The sequence below is a fragment of the Furipterus horrens genome, unplaced genomic scaffold (genome assembly GCF_987537825.1).
Source record: "Furipterus horrens unplaced genomic scaffold, mFurHor1.1.pri manual_scaffold_12, whole genome shotgun sequence".
NCBI lineage: Eukaryota > Metazoa > Chordata > Mammalia > Chiroptera > Furipteridae > Furipterus > Furipterus horrens.
This window is the reverse complement of record NW_028327182.1, coordinates 47,193,741-47,216,552: the sequence shown is the minus strand read 5'-3', so window position 1 is coordinate 47,216,552 and position 22,812 is coordinate 47,193,741. Positions and strand designations below refer to the sequence as shown.

The 22,812-nt window shown below is 41.4% G+C and overlaps 1 protein-coding gene across 3 annotated transcripts in view; it reads left to right on the top strand.

Annotated features, from left to right (window-relative positions):
• Positions 1 to 16,767, top strand: part of TSC22D1 (TSC22 domain family member 1) — a 161,142-nt gene extending 144,375 nt beyond the window's left edge. The window contains exons 1-3 of one of the 3 annotated variants that reach the window (XM_090258063.1): positions 5,876 to 6,245; positions 6,642 to 6,693; positions 7,888 to 9,267. In XM_090258063.1, the coding sequence (XP_090114189.1) occupies positions 6,121 to 6,245; positions 6,642 to 6,693; positions 7,888 to 8,145 (435 nt within the window). In that variant the 5' untranslated portion in view covers positions 5,876 to 6,120 and the 3' untranslated portion in view covers positions 8,146 to 9,267. Of the gene's footprint in view, positions 1 to 5,875; positions 6,246 to 6,641; positions 6,694 to 7,887; positions 9,272 to 16,677 lie in introns of those variants that run through there. The other 2 variants (XM_090258061.1, XM_090258058.1) reach the window with 2 other exon arrangements.
• The last annotated feature ends 6,045 nt before the right edge of the window (positions 16,768 to 22,812 follow it).

Genomic DNA, 22,812 nt, shown 5'->3' with positions numbered 1-22,812 from the left:
ATATACAACATATCTTATTTTTAAACATTTTATTTATTGTGGTAAGTACACTTAACCTGAGATTCATGCTCTTCACAAAGTTTTAAATGTACAACATAGTACTGTTGACTATAGGTACAAGGTTGCATAGCAGATCTCTAGAATTTATTCATCTTCCTAAACCCCTTATCTAGGTTTGTTTCTGTCTTGGTCTCTGATATGTCTGAAAATGTTTTTATTCTACCTTTATGCTTAGATGATTATTTGGCCAAATGAAAAATCGTTTTCTGCCAGAATTTTAAGGACATTTTCTCCATTGTTCTCTGGCAGCCAGTGCAACCATTCTGATACTAGTTTTTTTTTCTGTTTAGAAGCTCTTAGGATTTTATCTGAGGGATCTTTAGTTTCATGATGATGTGCTTTGGTATAGGGCTTTTTTCACTTATTGTGGTGGTCATGTCATTGAATCTGGTGACTTTTGTGCCCTTCACTTCTGGAAAAATTTAATTTTAAAAATAATTTCCTTCCCTTTGCTCTGTGTTTTTGGAACTCATTCTATTTTGATGCTGGAACTCCTAGATTCATTCCATAGTTTCTTATCTCTCAATTCTATTTCTTTTATTCTACTTTTTAGAAGATTTTTTCAACTTTATCTTCCAACTTTTCTATAGAAATAAAGGAAATTTAAAATAAGGTTGAATTTTCTTGTTTTGATTTCTTTTGAATTGCTTCTTGTTCTGACAGTATGTGGGACCCAACACTAAAACAGTACTGTACTTGTTGTTTATCTACAAGTCACCTTTAATTAAGAATTATATAGTTTCGTTTGCTAAACTAGTAACCCTGTTCCCAGTGCCTAGTGAGAGTAAACTAGGAAAGAGGAAGTGACCTGCAGTCCCTAGACAACAGTGATTTGGTCAGGGGCAGGGAGATATGCTTTAGCCTCTTTCCTCGCAGTTACTTTAGATTCGTAAAGACTTTGGACAGGGAGGTATATACTATCCTACATGAGTGATGGATTTCCCAACTATTACCTATATGGTCAAGTCAGATCAAGTTAAAAAGAAAAAAGCACATTACTGGATTAGAAATACAGAGGCCCTGCTCTTTCTCCTCTTCTCATATCCTAGCATGCATGCTACCAATATACAGAAGTGATTGAATTGGAATCCAGGTAAAAAGGCTTTTAGGCAAAACAGAACAGAAAAACAACAACAAAACACCCAATCTGGAATGGCCAGGCTGTTTCCTGTGTTCCAGATTCCCCACTGGAGTAAGACCCGATCTCTTCCCAATGCCTGAAGGCCATTATTATCATTCATGCCCTTAAAAGTCTCTCCTTGAGGCAGAGTAGTGTTTTCCCTGTCCTCTGGGCTAGTCAGTCTTCTTTGAGCTCTGGGTAGGCACTAGACTCAGATATTTTGTCTTACGAAGAGAGGAATCTTTGATAGTAATTCTAGCCGTCTGTGCTTCAGAAATTTCTGACCCATGGGTTTTCTTTCAAGGAATGTTCCTCCAATTCCTTTGCCTTCTTTTTAAAATTACCTTTTAGTTTCCACTTAAAAATCTATTTTTAAAGGAAATTAGCACATTTATTTGAAATATATGAAAATATATGTTTTTAATCTTTTTTTTGTGGTATATCTTTTGGCCCTGCAAATATTCAAGAAATATATACACAGATGTTCAAGGATGTATGTACAATGACTTTTTTTTTTTATAATTTTATTTAAAAACCAAAATACTGGAGATGACTATAATGTTCCTTGGGTTAAAAAGACTATGGTTGCTTGTATTTTGGCTTTTGTAGCTTAATACAATGGATGATCAGTCGAAATGAATGAAATGAAAACAAAACCAACTTTTCTGTATGTGTTCAAGAACGTCATGAATAAATAAAATTCAGTTAATTCAGTAATTTAAACTTCAGCTGGAAACTTTAAATTTATTTCTTTATATGACCTTAAAGTGTTTTTTTTCCAGATCTTTTATAGCTTAAGATGATGCCTTAATTTTTCCTGTGCAGTTCAAATATGTAAATAGACCTAATTACAGATAGTTTTAGTGATAACTTTAACTTTTAAATATAGAAACTATTATGTAGTAATAATTCTGTCTAGCAAGCATTCATAGACATAGGGACCATATGCCTGCTGCACTTACTCTGTTTCTTTTTACCAAAAATGGGTGCCTTCCTCGAATAAATTTCTATCATGAGATAGTGTGTATATATATATATATAATTATGTAAATTTTTATAAATTATAAATATGCTAACAAATGTTACTTGTTATTCAAAAACAAAGCTTTAAAATTGGGAGAATAATATGAACCTTACAATAAAAAATGTTATTGCTTTATAGTCAGTCACTTTTTGGTTTTTAACCCAAAAGAGAATTGCCCTTTCCGTCATCTACCACATTCACCATATTTGATTCATAAACACTCTGTACAGTTTTTTTAAAATTATTTTTTAATTTTTTTGTATATTTTATTGATTATGTTGTTACAGTAGTCCCAATTTTTTTTCCCTTTGCTCCGCTCTGCCCAGTACCACCCTTCCCTCCAGCAACCCCACCCCCCTTAGTTCATGTCCATGGGTCGTACATATAGTTCTTTGGCTTCACCCTTTCCTATATTATTCTTAACTTCCCCCTATTTTGTTCCTAGCAATTATGCTTCTTAATCCCCGAACCATTCCCCCATTTCTCCCTTTCCCTCTTCCAGATGATAACCCTCCAAATGATCTCCATACCTATGATTCTGTTCCTATTCTGGTTTGTTTAGTTGGATTTTATCTTCATTTTTTATATTCAGTTGTTGATAGTTGTGAGTTTGTTGTCATTTTAATGTTCATAGTTTTGATCTTCTTTTTCTTAAGTAAGTCCCTTTGACATTTCATATAATAATGGCTTGGTGATGATGAACTCCTTTAGCTTTACCTTGTCTAGGAAGCACTTCATCTGCCCTTCCATTCTAAATGATAGCTTTGCTGGATAGAGTAATCTTGGTTGTAGGTCCTTGCTTTTCATCACATTGAATACTTCTTGCCTGCAAAGTTTCTTTTGAGAAATCAGCTGATAGTCTTATAGGCACCCCTTTGTAGGTAACTCTCTGCTTTTCTCTTGATGGTTTTAAGATTCTCTTTATCTTGAATCTGTAGCATTTTAATTATATTGTGTCTTGGTGTGGCCCTCCTTGGGGCTAGCTTGTTTGGAACTCTCTGTGCTTCCTGGACTTGTATGTCTATTTCCTTCCCCAAATTAGGGAAGTTTTCCTTCATCATTTTTTCACATAAGCTTTCAATTCTTGCTTTTCCTCTTCTTCTGGCACACATATGATTTGGATGTTGCCACATTTAAAGTTGTCCCAGAGGTTCCTAAGCCTCTCCTCATTTTTTTCAATTCTTGTTTCCTCATTCTGTACTAGCTGACTGTTTTCTTCTTTCTTCTATTCCATATCATTGATTTGAACCCTGGTTTCCTTCCCTTCGCCATTGGTTTTGTGTGTATTTTTATCATAGCCTTCACTTTTTCCCTTATGCATTTGCCGTACTTAAGCATATCTGTCAAGCCTGTGAGCATCTTTATCACCAGTGTTTTGAACTCTACATCTGTTAGGTTGGCAGTCTCTTTGTCTATTTCATTGTCACTTAGTTCTATCACTGAAGCCTTGATCCATTCCTTCTTTTGGGCCATACTTCTCTGTCTCCTCATCTTGACAGGCTCCTGTGTTTGTTTACCTCTGTGTCTTAGGTAGAGCTTTCGCACCCATTATGTTGTAAGGGGTGGAGCCTTAGGTATTGGTCAGTACAGGGCTACACATTTCACTACATTGTGGCACTGTATGTGAGGGAGGGGTCTGAGAGGGAACAATGCCTCTTGCTCAGCACTCACCCCCTTTTCAAGCACTTTCCCCACTCCCCTATGGGACTGGCACCTCTCTAGCTGTTGCCCTCACTGTTGTTCCAAGAGTGAGTGGGTCTGCAGACATTCTAGGACCGTGGGGATGCTTTAAACAAGTGGACTCTACTGAGAGACCGACTGTTTCTTCCTCTGCCCCAACCCCCACCGGTTTGCACAGTCGTAAGCAATGAGGCTTTATTTTCCCTGGCACTGGAACTGTGCGTGAGCTGTGCAGTCTGTTCTGATTCTGCAGTCTGTTCTGATTCTGCGAGCGCTCCCCACGTGTCCCTCTCTACTTTTAAAAACATGTCACTGCACTTTTCGCTGGCCTGATGCTGCCGCCGCTGCTGCCACCACCACACTGTGTTCTCTCTGCCCCAGCTCCGCCCCTCCTGCTTGTCTGGATGAGTATTTCTTCTTTATATCTTTGTTTGTTGAACTTCCATGCAGCTCAGTTTTCTGGAACTTCTGGTTGTCTCTAGTTTTGAGGTAGTTGTATTTCTTCTTAGTTGTGGAGGGAGACACAGCGTGCCTGTCTAGGCCTCCATCTTGGCTCGAAGTCCCACTCTGTACAGTTTTAAAAAGCAGATGCTCCCTGCCAGTATTGGGTCTACTTAAAAGCATGTCTGAAAGGCTCTGGTGGCAATTGAAATTTCCTAAATTAAAAAGGTACTACTTAAGGGAGAATGCTTGTTTGAGAGAGAAAAGACAAGACTCTCTGTATGTGTCTGTGTGTATGTGTTTGTAAGTAGAATATATGGTCCAATATTATGTTGGAATTATTTATGATTATACGATCTGCCTATGGATTAGAAAACTGTAGTGATTTTTTTCTGGTTGTGGTAGTATAGTATTATGCCAGCAGAGGGCAGTATTGTAGAGGTTAAATTTGCCGTCTTAAATGTATCGAATTACAAACTATAAATTACAAGCAAATTTAAGGCCTTAGATTTTTAGTATATTAAATTGTAACCTCATTTGATGCTTTCCTTTAAATATTTCAGATTAATAGAGGAAATGCATAAGGGGTTAAGCTATTTTACACACAGATCTCTTGATTTGGATTTGGAGAAGGGAATTATTTTGGTTATTGCTGCCAAAAGGTGAAATACATACTGCACTGTATGTCAGCACCCTCTATAGGACTGAGTTTATAGGAATACGTAGTCACTTAACTCTCAGAAACTTGCCTTAGGGACTTACTGAAAACAGACCTATGGAGGATTCAACTTGTAGATTGATATTTTTAGCTATAAAGTGGAAGAAGAGGTGAGATTTTAAGGCTTATAACTCTAGGGACATTTTGGAAGGATCCACTTGATTTTATCTGGTAGATTCCCTTTTGCTTCAGTACATATACGCCTAGCAGACTATGTAACCCTTTTTGTTTCGTTTCTACAAGTCATTAAGTTCACAGAAAGGTAGTATTTCTCAAAAAGCAAATGTGATTTTTCACTCTAAAATTCACTGGCTTTCAAAAAGAAGTATTATTACTATTTGGTTATTATCTTTATTTAAAAAACACCGCCTATGAAATCCTCCCTTTACTGCCGCCTGTAAGAACTAGATAATTGAAATCGAGACACTCGAGCTCCTGCAAGTCCTAGCGGTGGGACTGGGCATGCCCAGTAGCTCCGACGGTTCTGGTTGCAAATAGGAAGCTTTCTCCGTTCTGCAGCCGTGGGGACAGGCAGCTCCGTGGACTGGGGTCAGACTCCCATAAACGTAAGCACGTTTGGGGCCCCAGTCGTATTTTTCCGAGACCCTTGACTTTTTTTGCAGAAGCAGTGGTTCGGCTTTTCGAGGTTGTGGACGTCTCAGAGGCCCTGTACCCCGGCTCCTGCGACTGCGGCCTAGGCCAGCCCACAGAAAAACGGAATCGGGAGGCTGGGGGCGGGGGAAGGCAGAGCAGCAGGAGGAGGGTGGGGAAGGGAGAAGGGGCGGCTCCAATGGCGTGTTGTCCAATTGCCACAGCTCTTCCCTGCATATATTTTGCACCGAGACCAGAGCCCTAGTCTAGACCTTAGTGGAGCCTGGCCGCTGATCTGTGAAGCTTGTGATCGGGATCTTTCTGGGATTGCCAAGCCCCAGAAGCCGGTCTCTTTTAAATTAGGGCAGCTGTTTTCTATTTCTCCCTGAGCTGCAGAAAGCTGGAAGATTTTTATCTAGCTCAAACGAAGCTGCTGGTATTCCTTTTTTTTTTTTTTCTCGCGAGGGTGTTTTTGGCTGCAATTGCATGAAATCCCAATGGTGTAGACCAGTGGCGATGGATCTAGGAGTTTACCAACTGAGACATTTTTCAATTTCTTTCTTGTCATCCTTGCTGGGGACTGAAAACGCCTCTGTGAGACTTGACAATAGGTAAATGTCGGCTGGGATAATGTATTTAAATTTACTCGTGAGATATTTGTAATAATGCAGTTGAAAGATAGCCAGGCGAATTCCTTTGTCCATTGCTCAGAGAGGATAGTGATATGGATGTTACTTTTTGCAATGTTTAGAATAGCCTTCTGCTCACCAGAGAACAGGCTTTTAGCACATTATGTAATTTAGCCCTTTGTGGCTCACTAAAATAGGGAAATGTCTGAATATTCATTATAAGTGAGTGGCTTATGTTTTCTGGAGGGTGATATATTACATAGACTTAAGGAATATTTCAAAAACGATGCTAGAAACATCACAACTTGGAAAAACCTTTGTGTGTGTGTGTAACGTTTAAGATAAATTCCATTGACCGATTTCCCCCCTTTTTTCCAGCTCCTCTGGTGCAAGTGTCGTAGCTATTGACAACAAAATCGAGCAAGCTATGGTATGTACTGATTAAAAATTATTTGTACTAAATGTGGGCGAAGTATAAAAAGCGAGCTGTCTTGGGATGGAACGCGTTCATCCATAGTTAGGATGGTGATGGCTCTGCATACATTAGAAATGCCTGCACTGCCCCCATTCTGTCAACGTGAAGCCACGCACTGTAGCTGCTGTGGAGAGAGAAAGGGGCTCCGAGGATGTTCAGTGTTCTTTCCAAGACCGATTTCTCAAAACCTCGGGATTTGTGCAGAGGAGTCCCTTTTTACTGGGGAGTTTCTAGGGAAGCGCCGGCCTAGTGTGGCCTCGGGTGGTGGGCACGTCTCTAAGAGATGTAGCTTTACTAGGAAACCTGAGGTTTACTAGGGAACCGGGGGTTGCGGGGGAGTCCTCAGAAGTGGGGATCTCGGGAAGGGACCATCTAGACTGAACACAGACAGATCCCAGTGATATAGGCTACTGCACAACGAAGACGAATCCGAAAAAAAGTTTTGTCTTCCCAGCTTGCGCTTGAATTTCTCCTATTTTTTATTTCCGCTTTGGCCGTTCTTTGTTATTGGAGCAGCGCCTGTGGCTCTTCTCACGGGATTCTCTTCCCACTGTTGCTAGGCAAACTACGAACCTTTAATTCGGAGCTATAAATAAATCGAGCTCTCATTGGCTGCAATGACTGCCCAGGTTTCTGTGATGTCAGTATAATCTCGAAAAGGCCGGGGTGGGGGGTGGGGTGGGTAAGGGTGGAAGGAGGAAAATGCGGCAACATGCTCCGTAGGAACTGGCTGCAGCCGGTGCTGAGGGAGGCGGTCTGTCGGCAGCAGGCGGGCGGGGGCAGGAGGGACTTGGGGGCGGGGAAGTGGCTACAGTGCTGCGGGCCTGGACAACCCTGTGGCCTGTCTCCTGCTTGCCGACTCAGAGCCCCAGTGCATGTTGCCATCTCAAATAGGAACCTGACTGCATTGCTGGCTAACTGCTGCAAAGAAACCATACACTTTTAAAAAGTTAATCACTTATACATTAAACTTGAGTATTGTACAGTTGTGATTGTATTCAGTAGATTTCCCCTGGTGCCAATAAATGAACAATAAAAGCAATATATGTAAATGGTTAGGGAGAGCCAGGCAAAAATAATGCTTTAGAGATATGGAGTCTGGGAAATAGTAAATAGTAAGTTAAATCTTTTTTCCCTTCTCCCTTTCAGGATCTGGTGAAAAGTCATTTGATGTATGCAGTTAGAGAGGAAGTGGAGGTCCTCAAAGAGCAAATCAAAGAACTAATAGAGAAAAATTCCCAGCTGGAGCAGGAAAACAATCTGCTGAAGACACTGGCCAGTCCTGAGCAGCTTGCCCAGTTTCAGGCCCAGCTGCAGACTGGCTCCCCCCCTGCCACCTCACAGCCACAGGGGACCACACAGCCCCCAGCCCAGCCAGCATCTCAGGGCTCAGGACCAACTGCATAGCCTCCTATGCCCTTGCAGTACTGCTGCTATCTGAACTCAACAGACCCGAGATGATGTACTAGGGGAAGTCTGCCTCCACAGTCATCCATTTCATTGCTTGCTGCAAAAGAGACGTGAGACTGACATATACCATTATCTCTTTTTTTCCAGTATTAAATACCCATATACCTTTTGGCTTGAAGAAGTGTCTTAGTTTGGTGAACTGAAGCTGAATAGGGAATTAGCATGGATATACTGGGACCTCATGCAGCTTGGCAGATATTTGAGAAATGGTTTAATTCATGCTGAGGAGCTGTGTGCCTTTCCATCCCTTCCCTGCTCCCCACCCTTACTTCCAAGAGTTGTCTCCAGCTTGCACATAGTGTATGACATGGGGTTGCGGAGCAGTGGAGCCCCACTGGACTGTCCTCTCTCCTTTCTACCCATGAGGAACTCGAAAGGGAGGTAAAAGGAAAGACTGGTGCATAGTTGTTCCTGAAATGAGGGAAACAGTTCATTGTACAAATTGATGACTGTCACCAAAATCCATAAAAACCAATAGTACTGCGTGCCTCTTTCTGAAACAGTGAATGACACGAAACTATTAGAGTGACTAAAAGGTGACAGCTAGCTGGGACCTAGGCTATCTTACCGTGAAGGATGTTTTGCTTATTATACATTTGTGTACGTAGTGTAACTATTTTGTACAATAGAGGACTGTAACTACTATTTAGGTTGTACAGATTGAAATTTAGATGTTTCATTGTCTGAAGAGGTGTGGATTGTCTTTATAGAGAGACCTACATAAAAACTGCTACGTGATGAAAGTCGCACCTAAAGAAATTTTAAGAATTTGACACAGTCACTTTGTTTAATCTGAAATCTAGCTGCTGAATATCTTGAAGTAAATCCCTGTTCACTGAAGTCTTTTGATTGAGCTGGTTGAGTACTTTGAAAAATGATCAGTTCTAGCTAGTGAGATGAATTTCCCGGTAGGGGTTTCTGCATATTACCTGTATAGTAGTTATATGCATATATTTCTGTGCATGTTCTCTACATAGTTGTAAGGTGTCACTGTATTTAACTGTTGCATTTGTCAACTTTCAATAAAGCATATAAAATGTTGATAAATAAGTGTTCTCATATTACAGTGTTAACATAACTACAGTCATTTCCACAACTATTTCTAGCTAAAGTTACAACAGTTTGACTAGTAAAATCCTGAGGAAGGGTAGAGGTGAAAGGAAATAGACATTGCATTATTTCAGCCAGTATGTGTAGAGAGACATAGTGAAGGAGACAGAGCTTAGTTCTTCAGACTAATGTGATCTGGGCAAGTGGCTTCACCTTTCAGGGCTGATACGGCTCATTGAAAGAGATAATCTCTAAATTCCCCTGTAGTTTTAAATTTCTAGGAGTCCATCTTAATCTTACAGTGTTCACCAGTAGATAGGGAATGAGCCTTATTCTGTATGTAATTCCACTAAGCAGCTTTAGAATAAAAAGATGGATGTTAGAGAAGCTAGTTTCCACTTTAAGAATACCCTGGGTTGGGATGTCTTTCCTAGTGTGGATTAAGGCTCCAGCTCCTGGAAATGCTCATTCAGAAGACAGAAAAATTCCAGGGGTTTCCTCTGAATTCGAGGTGGGTCTGGATGAACAAGAACATCTCTCTCAGTTGATTCCTTAAGACTGTAAAATAGTTCGAAATTTAAAATGGATGGAATTCTAAAGCAAATGGGCACCTAAGAAGTGAGCCTGAGGGAGCAATGCCAGCTCCTGTGACATTAAACAGGATGGTCTTATCAGCTCTGCAGTCTGCCCTGGGACTTCAGCAATGGCCCTTTCCCATGCCCCCTCTACCCCGTGGGAATCAGGACATTGCTGAGCTCTAAGGCTTATTTAAGGCCTTGCAGAACAAGGATTTAAATTTCCTGAGTCCTTCATTTCTCTAATGTGGAGCTGTTGGGAATTGGATGGGTGAACGAAGCATCAGAGCTTTGAAAAGAAATGGATGGTGTGCATGTTACAGAAGCTCAAAGTGACCGGTGTGGCGGCACAGAGCTCCTGGTGAAGCAGTGACTGCTGACCACCACAGGCTGGTGGCAATTGCCATGAAGATGGTTTGGAGAAATTGGAGAGGACTTAAAAAAAATCTTTGTCATATTAGTTTAAGGGTTACATAACTGACATAAAGGGATACTTATGTTGTAATTATATTTCGTTTAAAAAGAAAACTTATAATGAATGGAAATATCCAGCTATTTCATATGTTTTCAATGAAGATACTTAATATCAAAAGTGGTAATTGTGGAGAATTTGAGAAATCTTATGTCAATGTATTAAGATAACAGAACATTTTTCTTAGACTATTTAATGGAATTTGGCACCTTTTTACTTAAAATGTGGCACTTCTGTGGTGTTTTGGGAGCTGAAATTTGAAATAAGAATGAGTTAAAATCAGAAGGTGTTTTTCGACACATGTTCATTCAATAATCACTAAACATGCTTTAAGTTAGTGATTTTCAACCTTTTTCATCTCATGGCACATGAACTAATTACTAAAATTCAGTGACACACCAAACTGTTTTTTGCCGATCTGACAAAATATTGGTGTAAGTTTATTATTCATTCACATTGGATGGCTATTGTGTTGGCTGTTGTCATTTTTAAAAATTTGACAGTCTAAGGGAAGAGAGGTCACTACCCCTGACTAAATAGGTATTGCATGTTTTAATAATTGTGGCACACTGCTGTTTTAAGCGATAGACTTATATTTCAGGATGTTTAAGGTAATTTTAAAAGGTATTTTACTACTTGTTCACAGACATGATTAGACCTTTGTTGGCCTGAGTTATTATATAATTGACTCCATCATACTTAATGTTCAGTGGAGCAGGAAAGATTTAATGGGAATGGAATGTTGTACCAGTACTAGGTGTTTGTGACATCAGCAGTTGCAGCAGGAGAGATCGCTGATCAGTGAAGGAGAAACAAGGAATTTTACATGATTTTAATGCATGTCTGCTTTCTGTTTCAAATTAACAATGTTCATAACTCAGTGACTCTGTGCTTTTTGGCATATTTATAAAGCAAAAATTTATTTTTCATTATGTGATGACTATGCAATGCTAGAATCAGTTTTAAATTTACATAAGAAATGTATAAAAGAATAACAGTAATAATGGCATTAAAGATTAGAAACAGAGGCAGAGAAAACGAAGTTCCCTCCAGATAAAATTGCCTGAAAATGGACAAATGTGCCCACCAATGGGACATGGTAGCAGATTGTGCAGTAAGCTTCCTGTACAAGTGTGGGGAGAGTTCAGAGCTGAGGAGCCAGGCCTGGACCTGCAGTAACCAGCTGTGTGAGCTTTGTACAAAGAATAGAACCTCTCAGACCTCCTCTTGTCTGTGCAATAAGATGTTGGATCAGATCACAAAGATTCTGTCCTGCCATAAGGTGCTACAATCCTCTGCTTGTACAATGACTTTATTTTATTTGGGGGGGGGGGGGTTGGGTGGGAGGAATATGGTGTTTTTGTTCACTTCTTGAGCTAAAATTAATTTAATTTTAATTCTAGCTCTGTCAGTGACCTTGGGCAGGTGACTTTAGTTGCATGCTAACATTGGGGACATGCTCTCTCCATAGGGTTTTTGTAAAGATAATGCTGGAAAGCAGTAAACAGTGATGGGTGCAGAGCAAGTAGTCAAGGAACTACTTCTGAATCATTTATCCTCTTGTTCATGTTTGCTTATATATTTAACTTTGTGTTTTTTGTAGGAATAAAGCTGTGGCAGTTTTATTATTTAATAGCTTTTGATTTAGCACTTGATAATAGTGATGGTTAAGATTTTATTGCAAAAACATTTTTTAATTGTCATTTAGAATATATATAGAAATACACCATTACTTCTGTATCTAAAAAATAATATATAGCCCTGGCTGAGTAGCTTAGTTGATTAGAGAGTCATCCCTATACACCAAGGTTGCAGGTTCAATCCCTGGTCAGGACACATACAAGAAGCAACCAATGAATGTATAAATAAGTGGAACAACAAATCAATGTTTCTATTTTTCTCCCTCTCTCTCTCTCTCTCTCTCTCAAATCAATTTAAAGAATAATAATACCTAATGACAGCTATTTAATTTATGTGGTTAGAGAAGGGACTTGTTGGGAATTGTTCATGTTTGAAAATAATATTGATGGAGATAAATACACAATTACAGGTGGTGTATATATATACGTATATATATATACACACACATATATATACATACATACACACACACACACACACACACACACATACATGTCTTATTGATTTCTTATGGAGAAAAGCTCAACAGTGCTATGAAATGCCAGGCAGGCCCAAAGTCACCAGGATTAGTAATCAGGCTTTATCAACAACTATTGGAAAGTTCAGTGGCCATTTTTTAATGTGCAAAATTACTACAATGTTACAATATAAATCTGTGCTTCAATACAGGTGTTTTGGAGACATGTCTATGGGATATGACAGAAGTTCCTTGAGTGAAGAGAGGGTAGTGAAGTGGTAGTGAATGTGGCAGTTGGAGGGTGAGCACTCCATCCACAGATTAATGGGACCAGTTGCTACTTAGCTCCATTCAGTTGTTGTGTGGGAATCCAGGCACTGTTTTGCCAGATCTCCCAGTTTTTCAAGATCCAAGCTCTATCTGAAAATTTCTGATTTTTGGACACTATGCAGACCAAACAAAAGCACACCTACTATGCTGATTTGGCCTACAGGCCTTGAGCTTCCACTCCTTACTTTCTATACCTGTCTCAAGAACCAGTCTCCCTGTCATAAATGGCCTCTCATCCTTTAGCACAAAACAAAACCTTTTTGATTACTGAAAGTGGGCACAAGCTCTCTGGTAAGCTGTGTGTTAACTTTATTCAGGGACCATTTGCTGAGTACTTTCTACATGACAGAGATAGTATAGTGAACAGGGCACACAGTCTCTGCCCTCAGGGACAGCCCAAGGAGCTGCCTTTAAGATAAATGAATTGCTTTGTTTTCTGGTGTAATTTGCCTTATGTGATATAATAACAATAATTTCTTCTCTATGCCTTCTCAGATGAATGAACCCTTTGGCAAAATCTCTCTGGGACTTCTTTTAAGAACTCTTGTTAAATTGGTGGCATTTGCTCATGATGATAGAAACTCCTTTACTACTTCTTATAGTGGACTCATTTAGGGACAAAGACAGTGTTTGCAGCTGTGTGCTACAAGCTTGTATCACATATGCCCCAAATTTCTGAAAATAACATATTTTAATTAAAGCAATCTGCCCTATTGTGTCAAGTACATTCAATTCATGCCCAAATAGTAGTGTGTAATCACTGCAGACTAGGAAACCAAGAAAACAGAAGACTTAGTTTTTCGAAGAGTGGATGTGATGATGACCAGCAGTACTGGTTTGCCCAGGACTGAGGGTGTTCCTGGGAAGTATGACTTTCAATGCTAAAACCAAGAAAGTCCCAGGCAAACTAGCACAACTTGGTCGCCCTAAATCCCATTTCCTCTTTTACTTGGACACACAGCTAAATTACATCTCCCAGCCCCTTGAAGTTAGGTGTGACCATAGGGACTCAGTTTTAATCATTGGATTAGGGGCTGAAGTAACCAAACACTTCCAGACTTGGCCCTAAGAAAACCATTTTCAGGGATCTGCTGTGCTTCTTCCCTTAACACTAACATGATGGATAAGACCTGATGTCCTTGGAGGTGACAGAGCCTCTGTCAGCCTGGGTCCTTGAATGACTATGGAGTGTCCTCCCCTACCAATCTGGAACCAGCCAGAACAGTCACATGAGCAAGAGTGTGTCAGCCATTAGGCATTTTAGAATCTGCTTGCTTCAGTGGCTAACCTGAACTAATGAAAATGAGTACCCTGAAGTGGGGTCCTGCTGTCAGAAAAACCTAAAATGTGTGGCACTGACTACAGGGTGGTGGGTGATAATGAAACTATTGGAGGCCCAAGAGATTGGGATCCATATTGTGAACTGGCAAAACATTTTCTAAAACTCTTGCCTGTGATAACAGGAGGGTGCCCATGTGCCTAGTGAGAGTGTAGCTGTGAAAAGCCAGAAAATTAGTGACCTGTGGTTCTTTATTGTGTTTGGCAAAGACGTCCAAGAAAAAAAAAAATTGAGCTCAGGAGACAGGAAAGGGAATAAAATGCAGAAATTTGGGGTTGTCTGGTATTGGAAACACCTATTGCTTCTAGATCCCTAGGAGTTTAAAATAAGACTTAAGGAAAGGCCCATTAAGACTTTTCAGTTAGACGAGGTACTTCACCCCTTCAGCAGGATGGAATAAAGTGTATGAATTCCCCATATGCACCTTTGGTTTCAGATGACTTCTAGGTACTCACTGTTCAGCTGATAGAATAGTCAAGGCAGAGTATGAAAACAAAACAATCATGTCCAGAAAAATATTTTAGTTCTTACTTCTGACACATTGAATTGATGGGATAAAAATAGGGAAGAAGCCTACTAAGTGTTTGAAGGACTTTTATTGCCAAGGAAAGCATAAACTAGGTCACATTTAAACAACAACATGTGGAAACCTTCAAATGACCCTCAGGTCCCAAAATTTTCAGGAACTGGAATTAGGTGAAGCAAGTGTCTAAAGCGATATAACTCACAAGGAGAGCATTTTCCCCCCACACGCACTTTGTGTATGGCGTGGAGGACACTAGACAAGAAAACCTCCCGGAGCTAGGAGCCTTGTGTTTTATAATAATGAGCCAGAGATTTCTTCCCAGAGAGCAGAAAGAGTGTAATCAAGGAACTCCCACTGCCAGGGCAAAGGGGTCTCCTCAGTTCCTGACCAACAGGATTTCATAACTGCTGAGAGGGAGGGCCCGCTGTGTCCCAATGTTTCCAATGTGAGTTTTATAACAGTTGTCATGACAAGGCTCCACCATTGTGATTGTCATTGGAAGGGAAGGTAAATTTGTCTTCATTCCACACCTTTAGGAGCCATACTCAAACCTGTGCCTCACTTAGTGATCTTGGAATTTGAGTTGGATGTAGTAGCTGAATGGGACTTTGGGCTGCGTCCTGTGGGGAGAATGAGTGTGTTCTGTGAAGGCAAGAAGATAACAAAATGTATATTTGGATCTAAAGGAGGGGCCATGCCAGAGACTGGTAGGTGTTTAACAAAAAATTTTCCTCTTCCTGGGTGCACAGATGGCAGTTCCCAGACTCCCTTGCATCTGGGTGAGCCCACATGATTAAATCCTAGCCAAAGGAGTGTGGGAACAAATGCTGTTATGTCATTTCCTGATTCATAAAAACTTCCTGTAAGCAGTCTTCTATGCTCTTTCACCATCATCCAACTGGTTGGAGGCAACTCTACTACCACTTTGTAAAATTCATGTTGGAAATGGCACAACCTTACCAGCCTCGGCCCCTGAATGACTAAGTGGAGCAGAGCCCCTTTCTTGTCTCCTTTCTCTCCAACTCAGAATTATTCAGAACTGTTATAAAGGAGCAAGAACAAATTTCAGTTACATTTCAGATATATGTTTCTTAGTCTGTTACTTTAACTGGCTCATAAATATGGACTACCTGAAGCTATACTACAATGTAATGGGCATTGAGAACCAAGGAGCAGTAATATATCACAGAGGGGTTCTAAGAAGTGGTGAATCTTGAGGTTGACTTTGAAGAAGCTGTACAACAACACATGAGAAAAATAACTTTTTATATAGTTATCAAAAACAATTGCCATCCCATGTGATAAGAATGAAATATCTTCCTAGGTGTTTGAAAAAATAAAAATAATGCTATGCAGTGAGAAGTGTCCTGCTGAACCTGTAAAGTGTAACTTACTTTGAGAAACACCAATGGTAAAAAGCCAGCTAAGATCAGAGTTCACAATTTTGTGATCCTCAAGCTATATCAAGCCTACTGACCAGAGCTGGCTCTCAGACATGCTTTTACAGTGTTTTGTTTTGTTTTTTGGATATCGTTCCAAGTTCTGGCAACCTCGAATCTATCTATATTCCTTCATGATGATAATCAGCTGATGCTGAGTCATAGCTGTTGTCCACTGTGGCCTCCAGCCTGCCAGAGCCCACCACTCTTGTAATGGCTCCACTGTATCAATTACCACCATGTATCACTCAGCTAGTTACATACCTGACTTAGGTAGGCATTTGAGGTTGTGTCCCAAAGCCAGACTACAACACCTGATTCATAAAATTTTATGACAACTCATTTTAACAATTTCTTTAAAATTCACATAATTTGGACCCTTAAAGAAGAAAACAACTAGGACTTGTTCTATTATCTCTTAGGTTTTGTTTTCCTTCATAGATACAAGCTGTTATTAATGGGCAGAGTTATGCTTTTTCCTTCATAGGTATGGGATAGTTTGAACTGGGTCACAGCATGATACCTGCAATCTCCTCTGGGGAAAGGAAAATGGAACCCATCTGTTATTATTGCATGTTATTGAGTAGTTACTATGTGCTAATCAATTGAAATGACAGTATCTAATTTTTTCCCACATCAGCTCTGTGAAGAATGTATTATCCTGACTACAAAAGAAGAGAGAATAACTTGCCAAGTCAGTGTAAAGAGCTAATAAATATGATGCAAACCACTGCTGTTAGCCATCATTTCGACTACTTCAAAAGCCAGGCAGCCCCATTCAGTAGAGCATATCTTGGCCCTGTGGCTGCCCCAGTGCTGGCATTCTGTCCATTCCTCAGTGTGTGTCCCAAAGAGGGATGAATGTAGTGGTGCAAATCAGGGCTGGCACATAAATCCCATCTTACTGGAAAACAGTGATAGACAACACCCTGCCCCAAACTCTTCCCAGTCTCTCAAGCTGCCTGGCTAGCAGGACCCAGGGACTTCCAGGAAAGGACTTCTTGTAAGGGAATCTTGCACTACAAAGGGAAACATAGGTACCATTTGAGTTAGAGAATCCTTAGGGGAACACACAGCACAAAGGCAAGTAACCCTTCTTCTCGCTGTCCAGCACGGCATCATGGATCCACTGCATAAATGAGACAGCCCTCTTTCCCACTGCAATATCATGGTCACTTGTCCCAGAAAAGCCAGCACTGGAGGATGAAATGTTCTATGAAGGATGTCACTACCCATTCATTCATAAAACTCACCACATTAATTAAGTACCCATAATATGCCAAGCTTAGGAAGGCCCCCTAGGTCCTGTACAGCAATCAAAGCATTTCTACTTTTAAGGTGCCCCAGTCCAGAGGCACAGACATATTAAGAATTATTATAATGCAAAAGACTATCTCCATCAATATCATGGAACACAGTGGAGGAAAGGTAGGTAACGGAGGGAGGAGGGAAGAGGCACAGCTTCAGAAAGAAGACTTTGGTCTCCTTCCAATTTTGTTTTGAGAAGAGGTGTTGGAATATCATCTGCTGTTGGCTGCCATGTTCATTCTCCCTCTTTTCTTTGGGAACCCCCGGTGTGGCTACAGAAATGGCCCTGCTTGACATCTGCTTTTTCCTGGCCACAGCAACCCAATCTGGTCTAGTCAGAGTCAACTGTAGCCTACAAAAGACTCAGAATCTTGTCCCAGCCCTCTGCTGGATTCAGTTTGAAAATGAACCACTTATAGTGCTGCAGCCCTGAACAAAGAGCTTGGGGCTCCGGTTGAAGCCTTTTGTGGACCCAGAAGATGGACGCAGCATAAAAGAAGCTGGGCAGGGATGTTATTCTTTTTGACTCATTTGAACTCTGCAGTCATCTAGTCTGAAGCCACATCTACACCCTCCCCTACCACACCCTGCCCAGAATTGTTCTCTTCTCTGAAGCTGATTTAAGTTAGATTTACTGTGGCTTGCAAACTAGAGGATCCCTAACTAATACAGGTACTTTCTCTGTTTCCTTGTCCACAGGTTGGGATTCTGTTTAATTTTTTTCCCACTGGAACAATTATTGTTGTATACTTTGAATTCTAAAAGTTCTGTAGGAAAGATAAGTCTCTTGTGAGATAAAGAAAGAACTAGAGTCCACCTCCCATAGTTTCAAATTGAGTCCTTTAGCATGTGAAAAATCTTACTAATACCATAGGTGAAGCATATGTTCTTTGGTGTATTTAACTGGTCCTCGTGGTCTCAACCATTCTGTAAAATGACCAATAATAATCTACTTGGAGGACGTGGTCAGCTCTATCTGGGGAGGTCACAGAAGGCTCCCTGAGAAAGTGATGCTTAAGTTGTGCCTTCTAGAAAAAAATGGAGTGTGCCACGAGGGAGAAGGGGGGTAAGGTGTGCTGGAGGCCTGTTGTGAATAGGCAGAGGAATGGGAACTATGCTGGTTTCCTCCAGCTGCAGCCAGGCTGATAGGGTCTGAGTGGAGAGTGGGGCTCAGGCCTGGAGGGACTTGTAATCATGCTAAGGAACTGTAGGGAAGAAAGACTATATAAAGTTCATTTATGAAGAATTAACGTGGAATGAGATTGAGCTGTTGAAATAGAATCAGGTGGGAGAGGAAGCACACCAGGAAGGAATATGTCAGGGTGAGGTGGGGGAGGACTGCGGTAATTGGGTGGGTGATAGTGCCATCACCCGGACAAGAATAGAAGGGTAAACTAGCCTGGGAGCTTAAACATGCTGAGTTTTGAGTATATAGAGGGAGGCGCCTGTTAGGTAGGTATCTCAGAGGAGCTTTCTTCTCGCCAGCCTGACCAACAGCTCTGGGACTGCGGGAGAGATCCGGGCTGTTCAGCGAAGACTCTACTGATCCCCAGTGCCCATGCTTTTCTTCCTGAGCACAGCCATGCTCCCTTTCTCCCCATCCCCGGAGTAACAGACAGCAGTGGAATGTGACCCGCAGGTGTGGCTCTGAAGCAGTTTGGCACAGTCTCTGGGCATCCCAAACTGAGTGGGAGGGCTGTGAGGATGTGGGGAGCGCAGAGCTACAGGCTGCCGGAGCGGCCCTCTGAGTGACTATATGGAGCAGAGCACCTCCTCCATAACCTCCCTCCCAACTCAAAATGAAGTATGAAAAGAGTAAAAATTAAACTTGACCTCCTGAGCCCCAGACATTGTGAGTGGAAGTGAACCTGGGAGCGATGTGCTGCTCAGGAATAGCCTAGTCCAGGAAGAGAAGTGGGGGGTGGAGCCTGAGAAAACCTGAAGGAGGAGCTGAAGAAGAACCACCCACAGAGGAGGCAAAATCAGAGGTGAGAGGCAGGTGAGCCCGGGAGGCAGGGAAATTTAGGAAAAGAGTATGGGTGACACTGTAATGCACTTGAGAGCTGTCAGGACAGGTAACAACAGAAAAGTGCCCACGGAGGTTGTCAAGTAAAGGAGGTGAGATGCTCAGGTGGACTGGAGCAGAAACTTGCTGTGAAGGGCCTGAATGATGGAAGGGGGGTAAATGGGAGTTAAGAGGGAATCAGCAGCCTAAGGAACTTGTCTAGAAGAGAAAGAAGAGCGATAGAGAAACAACTAAACAGAAGATCAAGGGAAAAAATTAAAATAGGAGATATTTGCACATGCTTATCAATCACAGATGATGACTGACACCCCCCGAGGAAGTGAGAGGAAACCAGAACCACAACACTGCTGTCAGAATCAGGCTTCCCAGAGAAAGGATGAGAAAGTAAAGGTGGATGCAAATACACATCAATTGCAGGTGTGGAGAAACTGAACATCCCCCTCCTACTAACCATATTTGTCCTCTGTGAATTAGGAAGTGGGGGTCTACACTGAAAGTTCAGATGGCAAAGGCTGGAAGTGTGAGAAAAGCACTGAAGATAGAATCACACAGAAGACTTGTAAAAGGAAATGATTAAAGTCAAGGACTTTTGGTCTAATAGCAAATCCAGACACCACAGATCCTTGCAATCTCCGCAGAAGCCTCTGCTCCTAAGTCACCAGGCTCAGGACTGAGGTCTGGAGCTGTGCAGACGACAGGATGGACTCAGGTGAGACTGGAGATCACAGAGGTGGTAATAAGATAGTCCATATGTGAGAAAGTGCAGGCCTGAATTGGAGCAGTGGTTTAAGGGAAAGGGGAGGGGAGATTGGGACTTAAAGACATGAGCACTGTAGAGTTGAGAGGAATGCGTGACCAACTAGATATGAGTGTTAGGACATTGGTCCTTGATGGGCTCCTGGGACAGAGAGTATGCCTTAGGAGGTTCTATCCCAGCAGTACTGACACCTACAAAGTTACACAACAGATTTACACATTACACAGGAGTGGGGCCAAGGGTGTCCCTACACAGCCTCCTTTTGTGGAGGGGACACTGAGTACCAAAGGCATGAAGTCACTTACTCATGATCATAGAGTTGGTGTCCAAGACAGCCCTGAACCAAAAGTGATTGGAGGGGAAAGAGAGGTGAGAGGTGGGGAGAAGAAGAGAGAAGGGGCATTCATTCATTCATTCCTTCACTCACTTCATTCAGCAAACAAGTATTGCCTTTTAGGTGTTGGGGCCACAGACGTGACCTGGTGCCTGCCTTTAGGGAACTTCTAGCCAGGGCAGGGACATAGAGAGCCTCTGGAGTAAATTGTGCCAGACACAGTGGGACACCAAGGAGGAAAGGGCCATTTCTGCCTGCAATGCTGGAGTGGGTGGATGATGAGTGCTGGTAGAAGCTTCCAAGAAGAAGCAAGTTGACTGATCCTTAAAAGATGAGGTGGCCTAAGTGGGAAAAGACATCTCAACAGAAGGAGTAAGTGCCAGGCCATGGTAGTCCTGGGTTGAAAGAGGAGTGCTTTTCCTTGGAAATGACATTTTGACTGCTAGGGGAATATAAGTGGGAAACTTCAAAGAGAGGTCTTGCTGTAGCATGGGTTATGGCTTTGCACATTGCAAGCCTATCAGTGCAAATCAGCCAGTGGAATGGGGTGAAAGTTGTTCCATGCCTCACTGGAGGGGGCAGAGCCCAAAGCCAGACCCTTGGTCCACGGATCAGCACCACTGCACTCAAACCTCCAGATTCCACACTGGGGCTTTGGATCCTGGAGGCAAGTCAGATTCATAAATAAAACATGTAAAAAGTGACAGTGCTAATATTCATGAGCAAGAGTGTTGAGGGAGAGAGTGATTAACTCCATCCGGCTAGGAAGAAGGAGCAAAGGTAGGATCCTGAGGAATAAACAGCATTCTGATAGAGTTGATGGGAGTCACAGAGAGAGAAAAGCTATACTGGGGGAACCATGAATTTTTCTGATATATTTCTACTTTGGGGAGAAGTGTGCATGGATTTCAAAGCAACCAGCAGCTGGAATCTGTGGTTTCTCTGAACCCTGGCTCCTTGGGTCTGCCCAGCTCACCCTTTTACCTGCCAAGGTCAGCAGTTTTCTTACCAAGACTGCCTTGGTGTCATTTTTACAGTTTCTCTGGCACTGTACAGATGCTAAGTAAATGTCTATTGATTGAATGAAAAAGGGCAATGAGAAAAGATTTGGAAGGGCCTCAATCTTTCCACCACTAGAGAAAATCTTTTGTAATTTTGTGATTATCAAACAGAAATTTGAGTTTACCCACAGAGCTTAAACTGTCACTTCCTTCTGCAGGCTTCTTCATCTTCTTTGTGCCTTGAATCCTTTTGGTGTTCAGTGAACCATTGTCAGAACAAAGGGTGTGTGTGTGTGTGTGTGTGTGTGTGTGTGCGCGTACGTTTAAGTCTTTGTCAAGTAGATTAATTCATTATTTAGAACAAGATTTTAAATATTGTAATAAAATGTGCACAATCATAAAGAAATCCTTTATATAAAAATATGGTTATCGGAATACAAAAAAAAATTAGTGGTAGGGTAATAGAACATGCTTATTTATTTATATTAATTTATTTATATTAACTAACAAGATCTAGCAGTATCTAAGGTTTCATTAATTGCTGTGATTTTGAGGTAATGATAAGCTTAATGATATTTTGGAACATATGTAATATATCTGAAATATCTATGATTTCTACTGGAAATAGAGTCACAGAAACTGCTAACACTACTGCATTTTGTTGTCTGCAATTATTACCAAAGGAAATGCTAAATGACCATTAGAGGTTAGTGAAACAAGCATGCACTTTTTCCCCATCTAAGCTAATGCAGCCAAAGAATTGTCTCCCTAGTCAGGAGCTTTTGCCCACTATACCTCAGCATCCTCATCCGCTTATGTTGCTGGGGAGGGGACACACCTGGAAATGAGCATGTGGTGCCATAAACCATCACACAGAGCTCAAACAGGGAAGTACTGCAGCTTTGGAATAACTTTGATCCTTGGGATGTAGGAGGAGGAAATGGTTTGTCAACGGGAAAATGACTAGACTCAAAAGCTCTAACAATCTGAATGGGCTCTTGGAATAAAGGGTGCAGGACACAATGAGACATGAAGCAGTAGGCTTCTGACGTGGGAGGTTTTAAGCAGGCCTCAACTTTGAATTTTCTCCTTTTCATTGAACCAGGATTCACGGAGCTGCATAAACACCCCTGAGTTAATAGAAGTCAGTTGAAGGTGTTTGTTTGTTTCTTGGCTTCTTTATTGGTTTGTCTGCTTTTTAGGCTGTGTATCAAATTGGAAGTGATGAAAAGTAGATGAGAGTGTGTAGAAACACTTATTCTGCTTGTGGTTCAACAATTCTGCAGGGCATTTTGGCACTATGTACCCAAAACCTTAAATGTGTGCATACACTTTGGTTCAGCAATTTC